The following is a 15976-nucleotide window of genomic DNA, read 5'->3' on the forward strand; positions in this document are numbered from 1 at the left end:
GGGGGGACGCTGCTGCGTGTGGGGGTCCTGCCGCCAGCGCCGCCTTCATCCACCCACAACGGCCCCGTGTGCTTCACCCGCACGACCACTCACACCCCCCTCTCATGTTCACCCCCCCCCCTCGTTTACCCCCCCCCCTCGTCCCCCCCTCTCGTCCCCCCCTTCTCGATCCCTCCCACCAGGCACGGCCCAGCCAGTGAACCGGTGACCCTGCAGAGGCCCTGGGTGATGGAAGTGGGGGCCCCGCGGCCCCGGCTGCCCCGCACGGAGCCGGCCCCCTCGGCCGCACGAGGGGGGGCGGCATGGGGGTGGGGGGCGGGGGGCACGGTGGGAGGGCCCCCGAGGGGGACCACCGAGGAGGATGAGCCGCGGATCGCGCCGAGACAACGGTCGCCACGTCGCTGCGTAGGCCGCTCACTCACTCGCTCACTCGTTCACTCACTCGCTGGCTCACTCACTCATTTGCCCACTTACTCGTTGGCTCACTCACTGGCTCACTCACTCACTCACTCGCTCACTCGTTCACTCACTCGCTGGCTCACTCGCTCACTCACTTTCCCACTTACTCGCTGGCTCACTCACTGGCTCACTCACTCACTTGCTGGCTCACTCACTCACTCGCTCACTCGTTCACTCACTCGCTGGCTCACTCGCTCACTCACTTTCCCACTTACTCGCTGGCTCACTCACTGGCTCACTCACTCACTTGCCCACTTACTCGCTGGCTCACTCACTCACTCACTCACTCGCTCACTTGTTCACTCGCTGGCTCACTCGCTCACTCACTCCCTTGTTCACTCGCTTGCCCACTCACTCGCTGGCTCACTCACTGGCTCACTCACTCACTCGCCCCCTTGCTCACTCGCTTGCCCACTCACTCGCTGGCTCACTCACTGGCTCACACACTCACTCACTCGCCCCCTTGCTCACTCGCTCGCTCATTCACTCACTCGGTAGCTCACTCACTCGCTGGCTCACTCACTCGATGGGTCGATCACTCAATTTGCTCACTCATTCGCACGTTAGCTCACACACTCACCTGCACCTGCTCGCTCACTCGCTCCCTCACTCATTCTCCTGCTTCCTCACTCATTCTCTTGCTCACTCGCTCACACATTGGCTCACACACACTGGCTATGGTGGCAAAGTGGTGACACACCTCAAAGCAGCAAGGAGCCTGGGTTCGATTCCCGACTGGGGCGCCTTGCTGAGTGGAGTGTGCATGTTTAATCCCTGTTCTACAGAGTCTGAGTATGTGAGAGTGTGCGAGAGCCTGTGTGTGTGGGGAGCGGTGGTGTAGCGGTTAGTCCGCTGAGCTACGAACCCGGCCACCCGAAATCGATTCCCGCTGACGCCCAATACCAGTGACGAATAACTGACTCGATCCTGGGCCTCCCCTAGGTCGACTCGGCCTCAAATGGGTACCCGGTGCATTGTGTAATAAACATCGCCAGGTCGCTTAATAGTTCAGTGGGCCTTACCTTAATAGAGCATTTTTTAGGGTTAGATGGCGTAAATATGAATGTGTTGTGAAACCCTCCACCACCAATTGGTGAGGCTGTGTCATGCAAACAGAACGAGGCGCGTGGTGAGGCGCGTGGTGAGGCGCGTGGTGAGGCGCGTGGTGAGGCGCGTGGTGAGGCGCGTGGTGAGGCGCGTGGAGAGGCGCGTGGTGAGGCGCGTGGTGAGGCGCGTGGTGAGGCGCGTGGTGAGGCGCGTGGTGAGGCGCGTGGTGAGGCGCGTGGTGAGGCGCGTGGAGAGACGCGTGGTGAGGCGCGTGGAGAGGCGCGTGGTGAGGCGCGTGGTGAGGCGCGTGGTGAGGCGCGTGGTGAGGCGCGTGGAGAGGCGCGTGGTGAGGCGCGTGGTGAGGCGCGTGGTGAGGCGCGTGGTGAGGCGCGTGGTGAGGCGCGTGGTGAGGCGCGTGGTGAGGCACATGGAGAGACGCGTGGTGAGGCGCGTGGTGAGGCGCGTGGTGAGGCGCGTGGTGAGGCGCGTGGTGAGGCGCGTGGTGAGGCGCGTGGTGAGGCGCGTGGAGAGGCGCGTGGTGAGGCGCGTGGTAAGGCGCGTGGTGAGACGCGTGGTGAGGCGCGTGGAGAGGCGCGTGGTGAGGCGCGTGGTGAGGCGCGTGGAGAGACGCGTGGTGAGGCGCGTGGAGAGGCGCGTGGAGAGGCGCGTGGAGAGGCGCGTGGTGAGGCGCGTGGTGAGGCGCGTGGAGAGACGCGTGGTGAGGCGCGTGGTGAGGCGCGTGGTGAGGCGCGTGGTGAGGCGCGTGGTGAGGCGCGTGGTGAGGCGCGTGGTGAGGCGCGTGGTGAGGCGCGTGGTGAGGCGCGTGGTGAGGCGCGTGGTGAGGCGCGTGGTGAGGCGCGTGGTGAGACGCGTGGGGGCTCCTTCTCCTCCTGCCGCTGCCGTCACCTCCCAGGGTGGGGCCACCGCGCCGGGCCTCGGTGGCCACCCTGCGGGCAGCAGCAGCGGCGACAGGGACAGCTTCGGTGCAGCGGGTGGCGCCACGGTGGCGCTCGGTTTGGTGGGGCCTGTGGACGGTGGCACCGCCACCACCACCGCCGCCACCGCCACCGCCACCACCACCGCCGCCATCAACAGCAGCGGCAATGTCTACCCACACAGGACTCCGTGCCTGTCGGTTCCAGGTGATGATTGGCACGGCTGGCTACGCTACGGCGCGGATAGAAGTTCTACTCCCGTGCAAGTCGAGGGTCGCCTCAGCGTTGCCCAGCATTCCTAATATGGAAAGAGCCAGAACCCTGATGTCACGCTAACTCCCTAGCGCTCCCATTAAACATCATGGGCGGGTGACGTCACTCCTCATGGAGCACCCCACCCCCCCTCATTAATAATCATGAGCGGGTGACGTCACTCCACATGGAGCACCCCCCCTCATTAATAATCATGAGCGGGTGACGTCACTCCACATGGAGCACCCCCCCTCATTAATAATCATGAGTGGGTGACGTCACTCCACATGGAGCACCCCCCTCAATAATCATTCTTGGATGTTTTAATCGAAAAGAAACCAGATGGCTCAATGGGACACTGTCTACAGGAAAGCCACCCATACGGATGCCTACCTAAAACCTGACTCCCACCACCATCCATCCCAGAAGAATTTCGTCATCAAACCTCTACACCATAGAGCTCGATGCATCTCCGACCGTCACCACCTAGCCGGTGAACTGGAACACGTACACCAAGCTCCCAAGGTGGATGGATATTCAGACTACACAATCCGTAAAGCTATCACCCCAAACGTTGGGAAAGAACCATCTGAGGACCCAATCAAAACCATCACCTTGCCATACATAGCAGGGGTCACTAACAAGATTTCCAAAATCATGAGCAAACACAAGATCCAGGTTTGATTCAACACAGTACATAAAATTCGTAATCTGATCCCATCTGTGAAGGATGTGATCCCTGACATGCAATATCTCGGCGTCTACAAACTCAGCTGTGTCTGCGGCAGTAGTTACATTGGGGAAACTAAGCGACATGTCTCGGACCGTGTTCGTGAACACAAGGCAGATCTGAAACACGGCAGGACCATAATTTCTGCCGTGGCTGATCATTACTTTAATGCGGCTGGCTCACATGAAGTAGATTTCTCTAAGACGAAGGTACTTTGAAGGCCTGAGGGCTATCAACAAAGATTCGTTCATGAAGCCATCCATATATATATAGACACAAACACAATTTCAACCGAGAAGATGGGTACAAACTGAAAAATAATTGTAAGGACATTTTCAACCAGTTTAAGTCATTACTGGCTATGATGTTCCCATCCTACCACCTTCTCCTTTGTAGTCTCCATCGCCTACGCAGTTTGTTCACTTTCATTTCGAAGTCCAAAACGCCAAGGGCACCGCCAACAAGCGGAACCGTTGTAGGTGTGAGTAGAGCAACATTGTTGTTGGGGGTGAGGGGGCCTCGTCTCACGTGCCCGCCCGCTCTGCCGTCTCTCAGGGGGCGGCCGTGACGGGGGAGGTGGCAGCCACAGGAGGCCGCTCCTCCAGCGAGGCGGAGCGGAGGGAGACGGAGACGAAGACCCCTTCACGCCGGTGCCACGCTCACCACCAACCACGCTCACCACCAACCACGCTCACCACCAACCACGCTCACCACCAACCACGCTCACCACCAACCACGCTCACCGCCAACCACGCTCACCGCCAACCATGCTCACCGCCAACCACGCTCACCGCCAACCACGCTCACCGCCAACCACGCTCACCACCAACCACGCTCACCGCCAACCATGCTCACCGCCAACCACGATCACCACCAGCCACGATCACCACCAACCACGCTCACCACCAACCACGCTCACCACCAGCCACGATCACCACCAACCACGCTCACCGCCAACCACGATCACCACCAGCCACGATCACCACCAACCACGCTCACCACCAACCACGCTCACCGCCAACCACGCTCACCGCCAACCACGCTCACCGCCAACCACGATCACCACCCGCCACGATCACCACCAACCACGCTCACCACCAACCACGATCACCACCAACCACGCTCACCGCCAACCACGATCACCACCAACCACGCTCACCACCAACCACGCTCACCACCAACCACGCTCACCACCAGCCACGCTCACCACCAACCACGCTCACCACCAACCACGCTCACCACCAACCACGCTCACCACCCGCCACGATCACCACCAACCACGCTCACCACCAACCACGATCACCACCAACCACGCTCACCGCCAACCACGATCACCACCAACCACGCTCACCACCAACCACGCTCACCACCAACCACGCTCACCACCAGCCACGCTCACCACCAACCACGCTCACCACCAACCACGTTCACCACCAACCACGCTCACCACCAACCACGATCACCACCAACCACACTCACCACCAACCACGATCACCACCAGCCACACTCACCACCAACCACGCTCACCACCAACCACGATCACCACCAACCACACTCACCACCAACCACGCTCACCACCAACCATGCTCACTACCAACCACGCTCACCACCAACCACACTCACCACCAACCACGATCACCACCAGCCACGCTCACCACCAGCCACGATCACCACCAACCACGCTCACCAAAAACCACGCTCACCGCCAACCACGATCACCACCAACCACACTCACCACCAACCACACTCACCACCAACCACGCTCACCACCAACCATGCTCACTACCAACCACGCTCACCACCAACCACACTCACCACCAACCACGATCACCACCAGCCACGCTCACCACCAGCCACGATCACCACCAGCCACGATCACCACCAACCACGCTCACCAAAAACCACGCTCACCGCCAACCACGATCACCACCAACCACACTCACCACCAACCACGTTCACCGCCAACCATACTCACCACCAACCACGATCACCACCAGCCACACTCACCACCAACCATACTCACCACCAACCACGCTCACCACCAACCACACTCACCACCAACCACGCTCACCGCCAACCATGATCACCACCAGCTACGCTCACCACCAGCCACGCTCACCACCAGCCACACTCACCACCAGCCACGATCACCACCAACCACGATCACCACCAGCCACGCTCACCACCAACCATGATCACCACCAACCACTCACCACCAACCTCGTTCACCGCCAACCACACTCACCACCAGCCACGCTCACCACCAACCACGCTCACCGCCAACCACACTCACCACCAGCCACGCTCACCACCAACCACGCTCACCACCAACCACGCTCACCGCCAACCACGATCACCACCAGCCACGATCACCACCAACCACGCTCACCACCAACCACAATCACCGCCAGCCACGCTCACCACCAACCACGCTGAAACAACAACAACCGCCATTCGCCACTAAGTGGCGGTGACGTCACCACGACGCTTGTGCCAGGCCAAGTGCACCTTGAGGCCACGTGAAGTGTCGAACGCCCACTGGCAGGAGGTCACGGGGCAGACCAAGCAGGTGCCACGGGTCGACTGACCGAGATGACCGAGATGACTGGCTGATGCACCACCTTTGCCCCCTACTGTACCAACTTGCTGTGCTTTAGCCACCCGGCGCTCCGCTCGTTGTTGTGAGCGTCGCTCCTCCGCCCTCCGTTGTTGTTGTAGGGCGACTGCCTCCAACTGCCCAGTAGCGTCCTTCACGAGCCTCCTCCACTGAGGCCGATCTTGACACCGCTGGTACCAGTCATCGGCAAGTCCACTCAGCTCCACGTCCTCCTGTACCACATCACTCCATCTCTTCTCTAGCCCGTGCCGCGCCCGTTTAGCCCCCTCGATCCGGCCGAACAAAAGCTGTTTAGGCATGCGGTGGCTGGGCATGCGGGCTACATGACCCAGCCAACGCAGCCTTGCCTGCCGGAGGAGCTCACCGATGGGACTTTGCCCAGATCTTTCAAGGATTTGTAAGCTCCTTACACAATCCAGCCTGCAGGTTAAATGGATCGTAGGCAGGCCAGCCTAAATGTTTCCAACCGGCGAAGATGCTGAAATGCTCACCAGAGCACACACACCACCACGCTTACCGCAATTCACGAAAACACTTCCCCATCATACTCGCCACGATATCAACCACAACAACCACCACCACATTCACCACAGCTGACCACAACACTCCCTAAAACATTCAACATAATACTCACCGTCGCACTCACCACAACACTCACCGCCAATCAGCACCACACTCACCACAACATTCAACAAAACACTCTTACCACAGCATTCACCACATCTCACCGAAATACTCACCACAAGACCACTGATCTGCTAGCCACCAGACTCGGTTACAGAACACACCACCATACTCATCACAACACTCACCAAAGCACTCAAGGAAGCTGCCACATTGGTTATCAGCGGATTCGCCATCCGCAACCAGCCATGAATCCGTCCATCGGAAGCCGCGCGCGGTGGGGTACAGTGTGGGTAGTCCCACCTCCACCAGGTGGGGTACAGTGTGGGTAGTCCCACCTCCACCAGGTGGGGTACAGTGTGGGTAGTCCACCTCCACCAGGTGGGATACAGTGTGGGTAGTCCACCTCCACCAGGTGGGGTACAGTGTGGGTAGTCCACCTCCACCAGGTGGGGTACAGTGTGGGTAGTTCACCTCCACCAGGTGGGGTACAGTGTGGGTAGTCCACCTCCACCAGGTGGGGTACAGTGTGGGTAGTCCACCTCCACCAGGTGGGGTACAGTGTGGGTAGTCCAACCTCCACCAGGTGGGCTACAGTGTGGGTAGTCCCACCTCCACCAGGTGGGGTACAGTGTGGGTAGTCCACCTCTACCAGGTGGGGTACAGTGTGGGTAGTCCACCTCTACCAGGTGGGGTAAAGTGTGGGTAGTGATTCCACGTTCAGAATCGATGTTACGCGCTCAGAGTATTTGGCTGCTGCTATAAATTACGACGTGACTTCTGCAAAAGAGCTAAAGAGCTAAGACAGCTCAGTGGGGCCTTGAACCTGGGTAAGATGACAAAGTGTAGGCTTTAGCGCCACACTCGGGTGCGATGCTTGCCTAGACGCTCCGTATGACAGAGGCCCTGCCGCCGGCTTGCAGCAAGGGATTGCTGGGCTAGAGGGTGGGGGGGAGGGGGTGAAGGCTGATTCATCCGATCGTGGATAGGGCACGAGCGGCCATGACCACGGATGCCTGCGTTCCGTAGGAGATCGAGGCGGCGCTCCACAACGCTCTGCATGAACTCCAGGAGATGGAGCGCCAGGGATCGGCGGAGCGAGCTCCCGACCTCGTGCTGGACACGTTCCCCGGCAGCCCATCGCCGGCACCGCCACCGTCATCATCACCATCATCGCCACCGCCGTCGTCATCGCCACCGCAGCAACACCAGCAGCAGCCATCACCATCATCGCTATCACCGCCGATACCCGCCCACCACCACCGTCAGCGCCACCTCTGCCAACCGTGCCACCACCATAACCACCGCCGCCGTGACATCGCCCCCAGCTGGAGCTCCGGCGTCCGCCAGCCGTGGCCGTCGACCACTCACAGCCTCCCGGCGACGCCTGTGGGCCGCCGCCACCGGCTGGCCTCCTCCTCGCCGCCGCCGCCGCCCGGGAGCGGCCTCCCCGGGAGCAGCCTCCGCGTGGGCCTCTCGCTGGGGAAGGCCGCGGGAGGGCCAGGCGGCGCGAGGGCCGCGGGACTGCCGCCCGCCATCCGGCCTAAGCCCGCGGGCCTAGCTCAGGCTTCTGCCACCGCCACTGCCGCCGCCATCCCTCCGGCCGCCGCGCGAGTCGGGCCGCCCGGCCCCACTTGCTGTCCCGCCGCCGCCGCCGCGACTGCCGCCGCTGCTGCGCTGTCGTCCGCGCGCAGCATGGGGAGCATTGCGGAGCGCCACTGTGCGCTGTAAACCCCCAATCTGATTTCGGATTTAGATACAGCCGCGACGAATTTCGCTCAAGGAGGCCGACGTTGCCCTACGGAAACGTCGACGTGGAGTGGCGGAGCTGGCAGGGGAACGCGCCACTTGCGGGCTGTTGAGGAATGTGTGGCAGCGATGGAGGGGTACTACGTCATTATCGTTGTCACGATCCCTGGGGTAGATAGCCAATCGGAAGTGTCCACTGCACATTTCGTGATTTGTTGTTTCCACTCTCTCTGTGTCCTCGTGCCAGTACGCGTCAGTGGCCCCCATCTTTCTGGCACCACATCTGTTTATGGTGTCGTCGTCGTCGTCAAACCATTCTCTGTTAGCGCTTCCTCTCTTTCCAGTTCTTTACATTTTCCCGAACAATAAGAACAACAATAACTACACACTTTTAATTTTCCCGTTGTTGTCCATCCCACGACATGTTTGTGTGTGTCCAAATAGCGGCAGTCTCCTTCTTGTCACTGCCTGCCTGCATGCAACATCAGGTTGTCTTCTCCGTGCAACCATTTTTCTTACTTCTACGTTGCAACCTAATCTAATTTAGATTCAGATATGCAGCCCGTTCTCCTGTGACGCCGCTTGTTCTTTTCATAATGCCACCTGGATATAACGCGACCGAGCGAATGGAACTGCGTCACGCGAGTGGGGATAAGCGGTCACATGGCTGCTACCTCGACCTGGGATCACACGAGGCGGTGGGATGCTGCTGGATGCTCCGTGAGGCTGGCCACCACGTGCCTCCGTCTTTGTTCAGCCTGCATACGCATCTCACGCGTCATCGCGGACTGTGCCTTACCCTGTATGGCAGAACCCCTCTTAATGACGGCAATTGGTTCCACGAAACCGGGCGTTACGTGATTTGGTGGTTGAACGAGTCTAGGAATAACACGTTAACGGCTTACTGCGTTCAGATAGCATCAAAAGTTACCCTGTTTCACCCAAGAAACGTACTTTATATTTAAACAATGGGTATTAATACATAAAAATACTAACAACATTTTAAACACATTAAAATAAACTTGGTTAAACAATGCATTCATATTTACTGTACCTGAATTGTCGGTAAGTGAACACATTGGGCTCTATGGAGGCACTACACTACTATACACTAGACTTTACACTACACTACTATACACTACACTATACACTACTATACACTACACTACACACTAGACTATACACTACACTACTATATACTACACTCTACACGACGATACACTACGCATTGGGCTCTATGGAGGCCCGTCGTTAAGCGATTAGTTGTTCACCGAGGTGGTCATTAAGAGGGGTTCTACTGTATTATATTTGATTCATTATAATGCACATTTTTCCATAACGCGGTGTTCTCCAGGGACGCAACTCCCACCGCGCTATAGCGGAACCGGCAGCACCCAGAGAGAGCGTCGCCCAAGGGGCTGACGGAGCCCGACGGAGTCGCCAGGGGCACGCGCCACTGCCAGCTGCCAAGGGTCGAGCGACGGCGATAAAGGGGTACTCTGGGGGTCATGAAAGGGGGTACGGGGGGGGGGGGGACAGGGGGTAGATGGACGAGGGGAGGGAAAGGGAAGAGAAATGGGCGATGGAGAAGAGGTGAGGATATGAAAAATATCTATAAAATATTTTGTATTTGACTATTTGTTTTATCTAACCAGGCAAGGCCCCACTGAGCTGTGTGCAGCTCTTCTTGAGGAGCGACCTGGCCACGAATGACTGCGAAGTGGCTTATCGTCATCATCACGTGGGCATGTACAGCTGTAGCCAAATACTCTCTAAACGTGCGACGTTGACTCTAAATGCGGAGGGGCAAAAAATCGGAGGAGCCAGAGAAAAATCCGCATGACCACGGGGAAAGAGACACGCAAACTCCAAATATACAGCAGGTGTCAGGGTCGGGATCCAACCCATGCCCTCCTGTATCCCAGGTGAGGCAATGAGCATCTCCTGGCGACCGTGGTCGCCATGCGGTGTGACTCTCCATAGCAGCAGCAGGGTTGGGAGGTGGCTCCGTGACATCCACTTCCGCCGGCCGCTTCTCACCGTCAGGGGTGGGGCGCTGTCACTGGGAGATGTCCGCGACTCGTGACCGATGTGAAATCTCTCACCTCGGGCGTCACAGCCGCACTCACCGGGTAATACGAGCGGCACGTTTTTGTGTTACGATGAAGACGATGACGATGATGAACTTCGTTCGCACCGTATGCAGCCAACCGTGCTAACCGGAGGTGTGGACGATGATGACATGTGGATGACGATGATGACGAGAGATAACGACGACGATGATTACTGTATGGACGATGACGACAACGACGTTGATGTAAATACTGATGATGATGATGACGACACGATGGATGATGACACAGTGGATGATGATGACAGTAGATGATGATGACGACACAATGGATGATGACACAGTGGATGATGATGACGACACAATGGATGACGATGCCAGTGGAGAGTCAGGCTTTTCTTGAAACAATGCTAGGAAGCTACCTGCTGTGTATGGGCAAGGCCCCTCTGTGGTAGAGGTGCACCGCGACACACAGTTGCTGTGTTTATGTCGCGGGCTGTAGGCTTAGAGGGCGAGGTGGGGGTAAAGCGCCTGCTGGTTGTCCAGGCACTCACACGTGGTTCATTTGTCGAGCTGCAAAGCCCCAGCAGCAGCTGTGTCGTCATCACCATCCACTGTGTCGTCATCATCATCCACTGTGTCGTCATCACCATCCACTGTGTCGTCATCACCATCCACTGTGTCGCCATCACCATCCACTGTGTCGTCATCATCATCCACTGTATCGGGCCGTTGGTGTGTGAACAGGGGCTGGGCCATGGGGTGTGAACAGGGGCTGGGCCATGGGGTGTGTGAACAGGGGCTGGGCCATGGGGTGTGTGAACAGGGGCTGGGCCATGGAGTGTGTGAACAGGGGCTGGGCCATGGGGTGTGTGAACAGGGGCTGGGCCATGGGGTGTGTGAACAGGGGCTGGGCCATGGGTGTGTGAACAGGGGCTGGGCTATGGGGTGTGAACAGGGGCTGGGCCATGGGTGTGTGAACAGGGGCTGGGCCATGGGTGTGTGAACAGGGGCTGGGCTATGGGGTGTGAACAGGGGCTGGGCCATGGGTGTGTGAACAGGGGCTGGGCCATGGGTGTGTGAACAGGGGCTGGGCCATGGGTGTGTGAACAGGGGCTGGGCTATGGGGTGTGAACAGGGGCTGGGCCATGGGGGGTGTGAACAGGGGCTGGGCCGTGGGTGTCGTGGTGACGAGCCACTTGGTCGAGTTGCTCTCAGCTGTCATGGCCAGCTCAGAGCTATACAGCAGCTCGGCGGGGCCTTACCTGGTGAAATAAAAAAAAAACTTTTTGTTTTAAGATGCCCGCGTCCACTCGTAACGTCGCGCTAAAGCCCTCACCTCACAAGAGCCGCTCCCCGCTCTTGGGAAGAGAGGGGGGGGACGATGACTCAGAGGCGCCAGGAGGAGACGAGTGGCAGCAGCAGCAGCCACACGTGGGTCAGCCGGCGCCAACAATTGCCCGAGTTCCGGGGTCCTCCATGTGTCAAGGTGTTATCAGACCATGAGTGAGCGTGTTTATACTCGTGGGAGGAATCCGCAGTGCCAAGAGCACCCCACGGGTGCGAGTTGACAACACTCCGTCCCATACAGGCAGACAACACTCCATCCCATACAGGCAAACAACACTCCATCCCATACAGAGAGACGACACTCCATCCCATACAGATATACGACAATCCATCCCATACAGAGAAACAACACTCCATCCCATACAGGCAGACAACACTCCATCCCATACAGAGAGACGACACTCCATCCCATACAGGCAGACAACACTCCATCCCATACAGAGAGACGACACTCCATCCCATACAGAGAAACAACACTCCATCCCATACAGGCAGACAACACTCCATCCCATACAGAGAGACGACACTCCATCCCATACAGGCAGACAACACTCCATCCCATACAGAGAAACAACACTCCATCCCATACAGGCAGACAACACTCCATCCCATACAGAGAGACGACACTCCATCCCATACAGAGAGACGACACTGTATCCCATACAGAGAAACAACACTCCATCCCATACAGGCAGACAACACTCCATCCCATACAGAGAGACAACACTGTATCACATACAGGGATAGAGCGTGGTCCCCTGTGCTGCCTTCTACCGCCAGAGTCAGGAGGAATGGCTTCCTGACGCAGATGGAGATTAGTCCACACTCTGTGATGGAGATTAGTCCACACTCTGTGATGGAGATTAGTCCACACTCTGTGATGGAGATTAGTCCACACTCTGTGATGGAGATTAGTCCACACTCTGTGATGGAGATTAGTCCACACTCTGTGATGGAGATTAGTCCACACTCTGTGATGGAGATTAGTCCACACTCTGTGATGGAGATTAGTCCACACTCTGTGATGGAGATTAGTCCACACTCTGTGATGGAGATTAGTCCACACTCTGTGATGGAGATTAGTCCACACTCTGTGATGGAGATTAGTCCACACTCTGTGATGGAGATTAGTCCACACTCTGTGATGGAGATTAGTCCACACTCTGTGATGGAGATTAGTCCACACTCTGTGATGGAGATTAGTCCACACTCTGTGATGGAGATTAGTCCACACTCTGTGATGGAGATTAGTCCACACTCTGTGATGGAGATTAGTCCACACTCTGTGATGGAGATTAGTCCACACTCTGTGATGGAGAATAGTCCACACTCTGTGATGGAGATTAGTCCACACTCTGTGATGGATATTAGTCCACACTCTGTGATGGAGATTAGTCCACATTCTGTGATGGAGATTAGTCAACACTCTGTGATGGAGATTAGTCCACACTCTGTGATGGAGATTAGTCCACATTCTGTGATGGATATTAGTCCACACTCTGTGATGGAGATTAGTCCACACTCTGTGATGGAGATTAGTCCACACTCTGTGATGGAGATTAGTCCACACTCTGTGATGGAGATTAGTCCACACTCTGTGATGGAGATTAGTGCACATTCTGTGATGGAGATTAGTCCACACTCTGTGATGGAGATTAGTCCACACTCTGTGATGGAGATTAGTCCACACTCTGTGATGGAGATTAGTCCACACTCTGTGATGGAGATTAGTCCACACTCTGTGATGGAGATTAGTCCACACTCTGTGATGGAGATTAGTCCACACTCTGTGATGGAGATCAGTCCACACTCTGTGATGGAGATCAGTCCACACTCTGTGATGGAGATTAGTCCACACTCTGTTATGGAGATCAGTCCACACTCTGTGGAGATCAGTCCACACTCTGTGATGGAGATCAGTCCACACTCTGTGGAGATTAGTCCACACTCTGTGATGGAGATCAGTCCACACTCTGTGATGGAGATCAGTCCACACGCTGTGGAGATTAGTCCACACTCTGTGATGGAGATTAGTCCACACTCTGTGATGGATATTAGTCCACACTCTGTGATGGAGATTAGTCCACATTCTGTGATGGAGATTAGTCAACACTCTGTGATGGAGATTAGTCCACACTCTGTGATGGAGATTAGTCCACATTCTGTGATGGATATTAGTCCACACTCTGTGATGGAGATTAGTCCACACTCTGTGATGGAGATCAGTCCACACTCTGTGGAGATTAGTCCACACTCTGTGATGGAGATCAGTCCACACTCTGTGATGGAGATTAGTCCACACTCTGTGATGGAGATTAGCCCACATTCTGTGATGGAGATCAGTCCACACTCTGTGATGGAGATTAGTCCACACTCTGTGATGGAGATCAGTCCACACTCTGTGATGGAGATTAGCCCACACTCTGTGATGGAGATTAGTCCACATTCTGTGATGGAGATCAGTCCACACTCTGTGATGGAGATTAGTCCACACTCTGTGATGGAGATCAGTCCACACTCTGTGATGGAGATTAGCCCACACTCTGTGATGGAGATCAGTCCACACTCTGTGATGGAGATTAGTCCACACTCTGTGATGGAGATTAGTCCACATTCTGTGATGGAGATCAGTCCACACTCTGTGATGGAGATCAGTCCACACTCTGTGATGGAGATCAGTCCACACTCTGTGATGGAGATTAGCCCACACTCTGTGATGGAGATTAGTCCACACTCTGTGATGGATATTAGTCCACACTCTGTGATGGAGATTAGCCCACACTCTGTGATGGAGATTAGCCCACACTCTGTGATGGAGATTAGTCCACACTCTGTGGAGATCAGTCCACACTCTGTGATGGAGATCAGTCCACACTCTGTGATGGAGATTAGTCCACACTCTGTGGAGATTAGTCCACACTCTGTGATGGAGATTAGTCCACACTCTGTTATGGAGATCAGTCCACACTCTTTGATGGAGATTAGTCCACACTCTGTGGAGATTAGTCCACACTCTGTGATGGAGATTAGTCCACACTCTGTGACGGAGATTAGTCCACACTCTGTGATGGAGATTAGTCCACACTCTGTGATGGAGATTAGTCCACACTCTGTGATGGAGATTAGTCCACACTCTGTTATGGAGATCAGTCCACACTCTTTGATGGAGATTAGTCCACACTCTTTGGAGATTAGTCCACACTCTGTGATGGAGATTAGTCCACACTCTGTTATGGAGATTAGTCCACACTCTGTTATGGAGATCAGTCCACACTCTTTGATGGAGATTAGTCCACACTCTGTGGAGATTAGTCCACACTCTGTGATGGAGATTAGTCCACACTCTGTGATGGAGATTAGTCCACACTCTGTGATGGAGATTAGTCCACACTCTGTGATGGAGATTAGTCCACACTCTGTGATGGAGATTAGTCCACACTCTGTGATGGAGATTAGTCCACACTCTGTGGAGATTAGTCCACACTCTGTGATGGAGATTAGTCCACACTCTGTGATGGAGATTAGTCCACACTCTGTGATGGAGATTAGTCCACTCTGTGATGGAGATTAGTCCACACTCTGTGATGGAGATTAGTCCACACTCTGTGGAGATTAGTCCACACTCTGTGATGGAGATCAGTCCACACTCTGTGATGGAGATTAGTCCACACTCTGTGATGGAGATTAGTCCACACTCTGTGGAGATTAGTCCACACTCTGTGATGGAGATTAGTCCACACTCTGTGATGGAGATTAGTCCACACTCTGTGATGGAGATTAGTCCACACTCTGTGATGGAGATCAGTCCACACTCTGTGCTTCCTGTCTATTGGCAGATCCCAGTGGTACTGCTCCTCAATGCCCACGAGAGGGAGAGTTTGCCGACATTCATGCGGTGATCCACCAACCCTCACCACAGGCAGCCACGTGCAGTGCAACCACCACCAGGACCACCACTCGGAAAATTCTACCAAACACCTAAACAGCACCACCACCATCACCGCCCGGCTAATGATATGAAGTCCTCTAAGTTTTGAACAAAATGATGGACGTTTATTCAACGTTCAATGTGGGCGGGGGGGTGGTATGAACTATTTACAGGAGAGAGCTAAATCAGGGCTTATTCGAGTCCACCAACTCAC

The 15976-nt window shown here is 55.9% G+C and overlaps 1 protein-coding gene across 1 annotated transcript; it reads left to right on the forward strand.

Moving 5' to 3' along the window:
• Window positions 1-344: 344 nt before the first annotated feature.
• SPRR2F (small proline rich protein 2F) lies at window positions 345-9917 on the forward strand. The gene is made up of 4 exons (XM_078612392.1): window positions 345-405; window positions 2420-2648; window positions 3979-4073; window positions 7694-9917. The coding sequence occupies exon 4, from the start codon at window positions 7739-7741 to the stop codon at window positions 8393-8395; it is 657 nt and encodes a 218-aa protein (XP_078468518.1). The 5' UTR covers window positions 345-405; window positions 2420-2648; window positions 3979-4073; window positions 7694-7738; the 3' UTR covers window positions 8396-9917.
• Window positions 9918-15976: the final 6059 nt, after the last annotated feature.

This window comes from Lampetra planeri, chromosome 38 (assembly GCF_965212315.1).
Source record: "Lampetra planeri chromosome 38, kcLamPlan1.2.h2, whole genome shotgun sequence".
In the NCBI taxonomy this organism is placed as follows: Eukaryota; Metazoa; Chordata; class Hyperoartia; order Petromyzontiformes; family Petromyzontidae; genus Lampetra; species Lampetra planeri.

What these genes read in the sequence shown, in the direction of transcription:
- SPRR2F (XM_078612392.1), top strand. Translation starts at nt 7,739, where the DNA reads ATGGAGCGCCAGGGATCGGCGGAGCGAGCTCCCGACCTCGTGCTGGAC.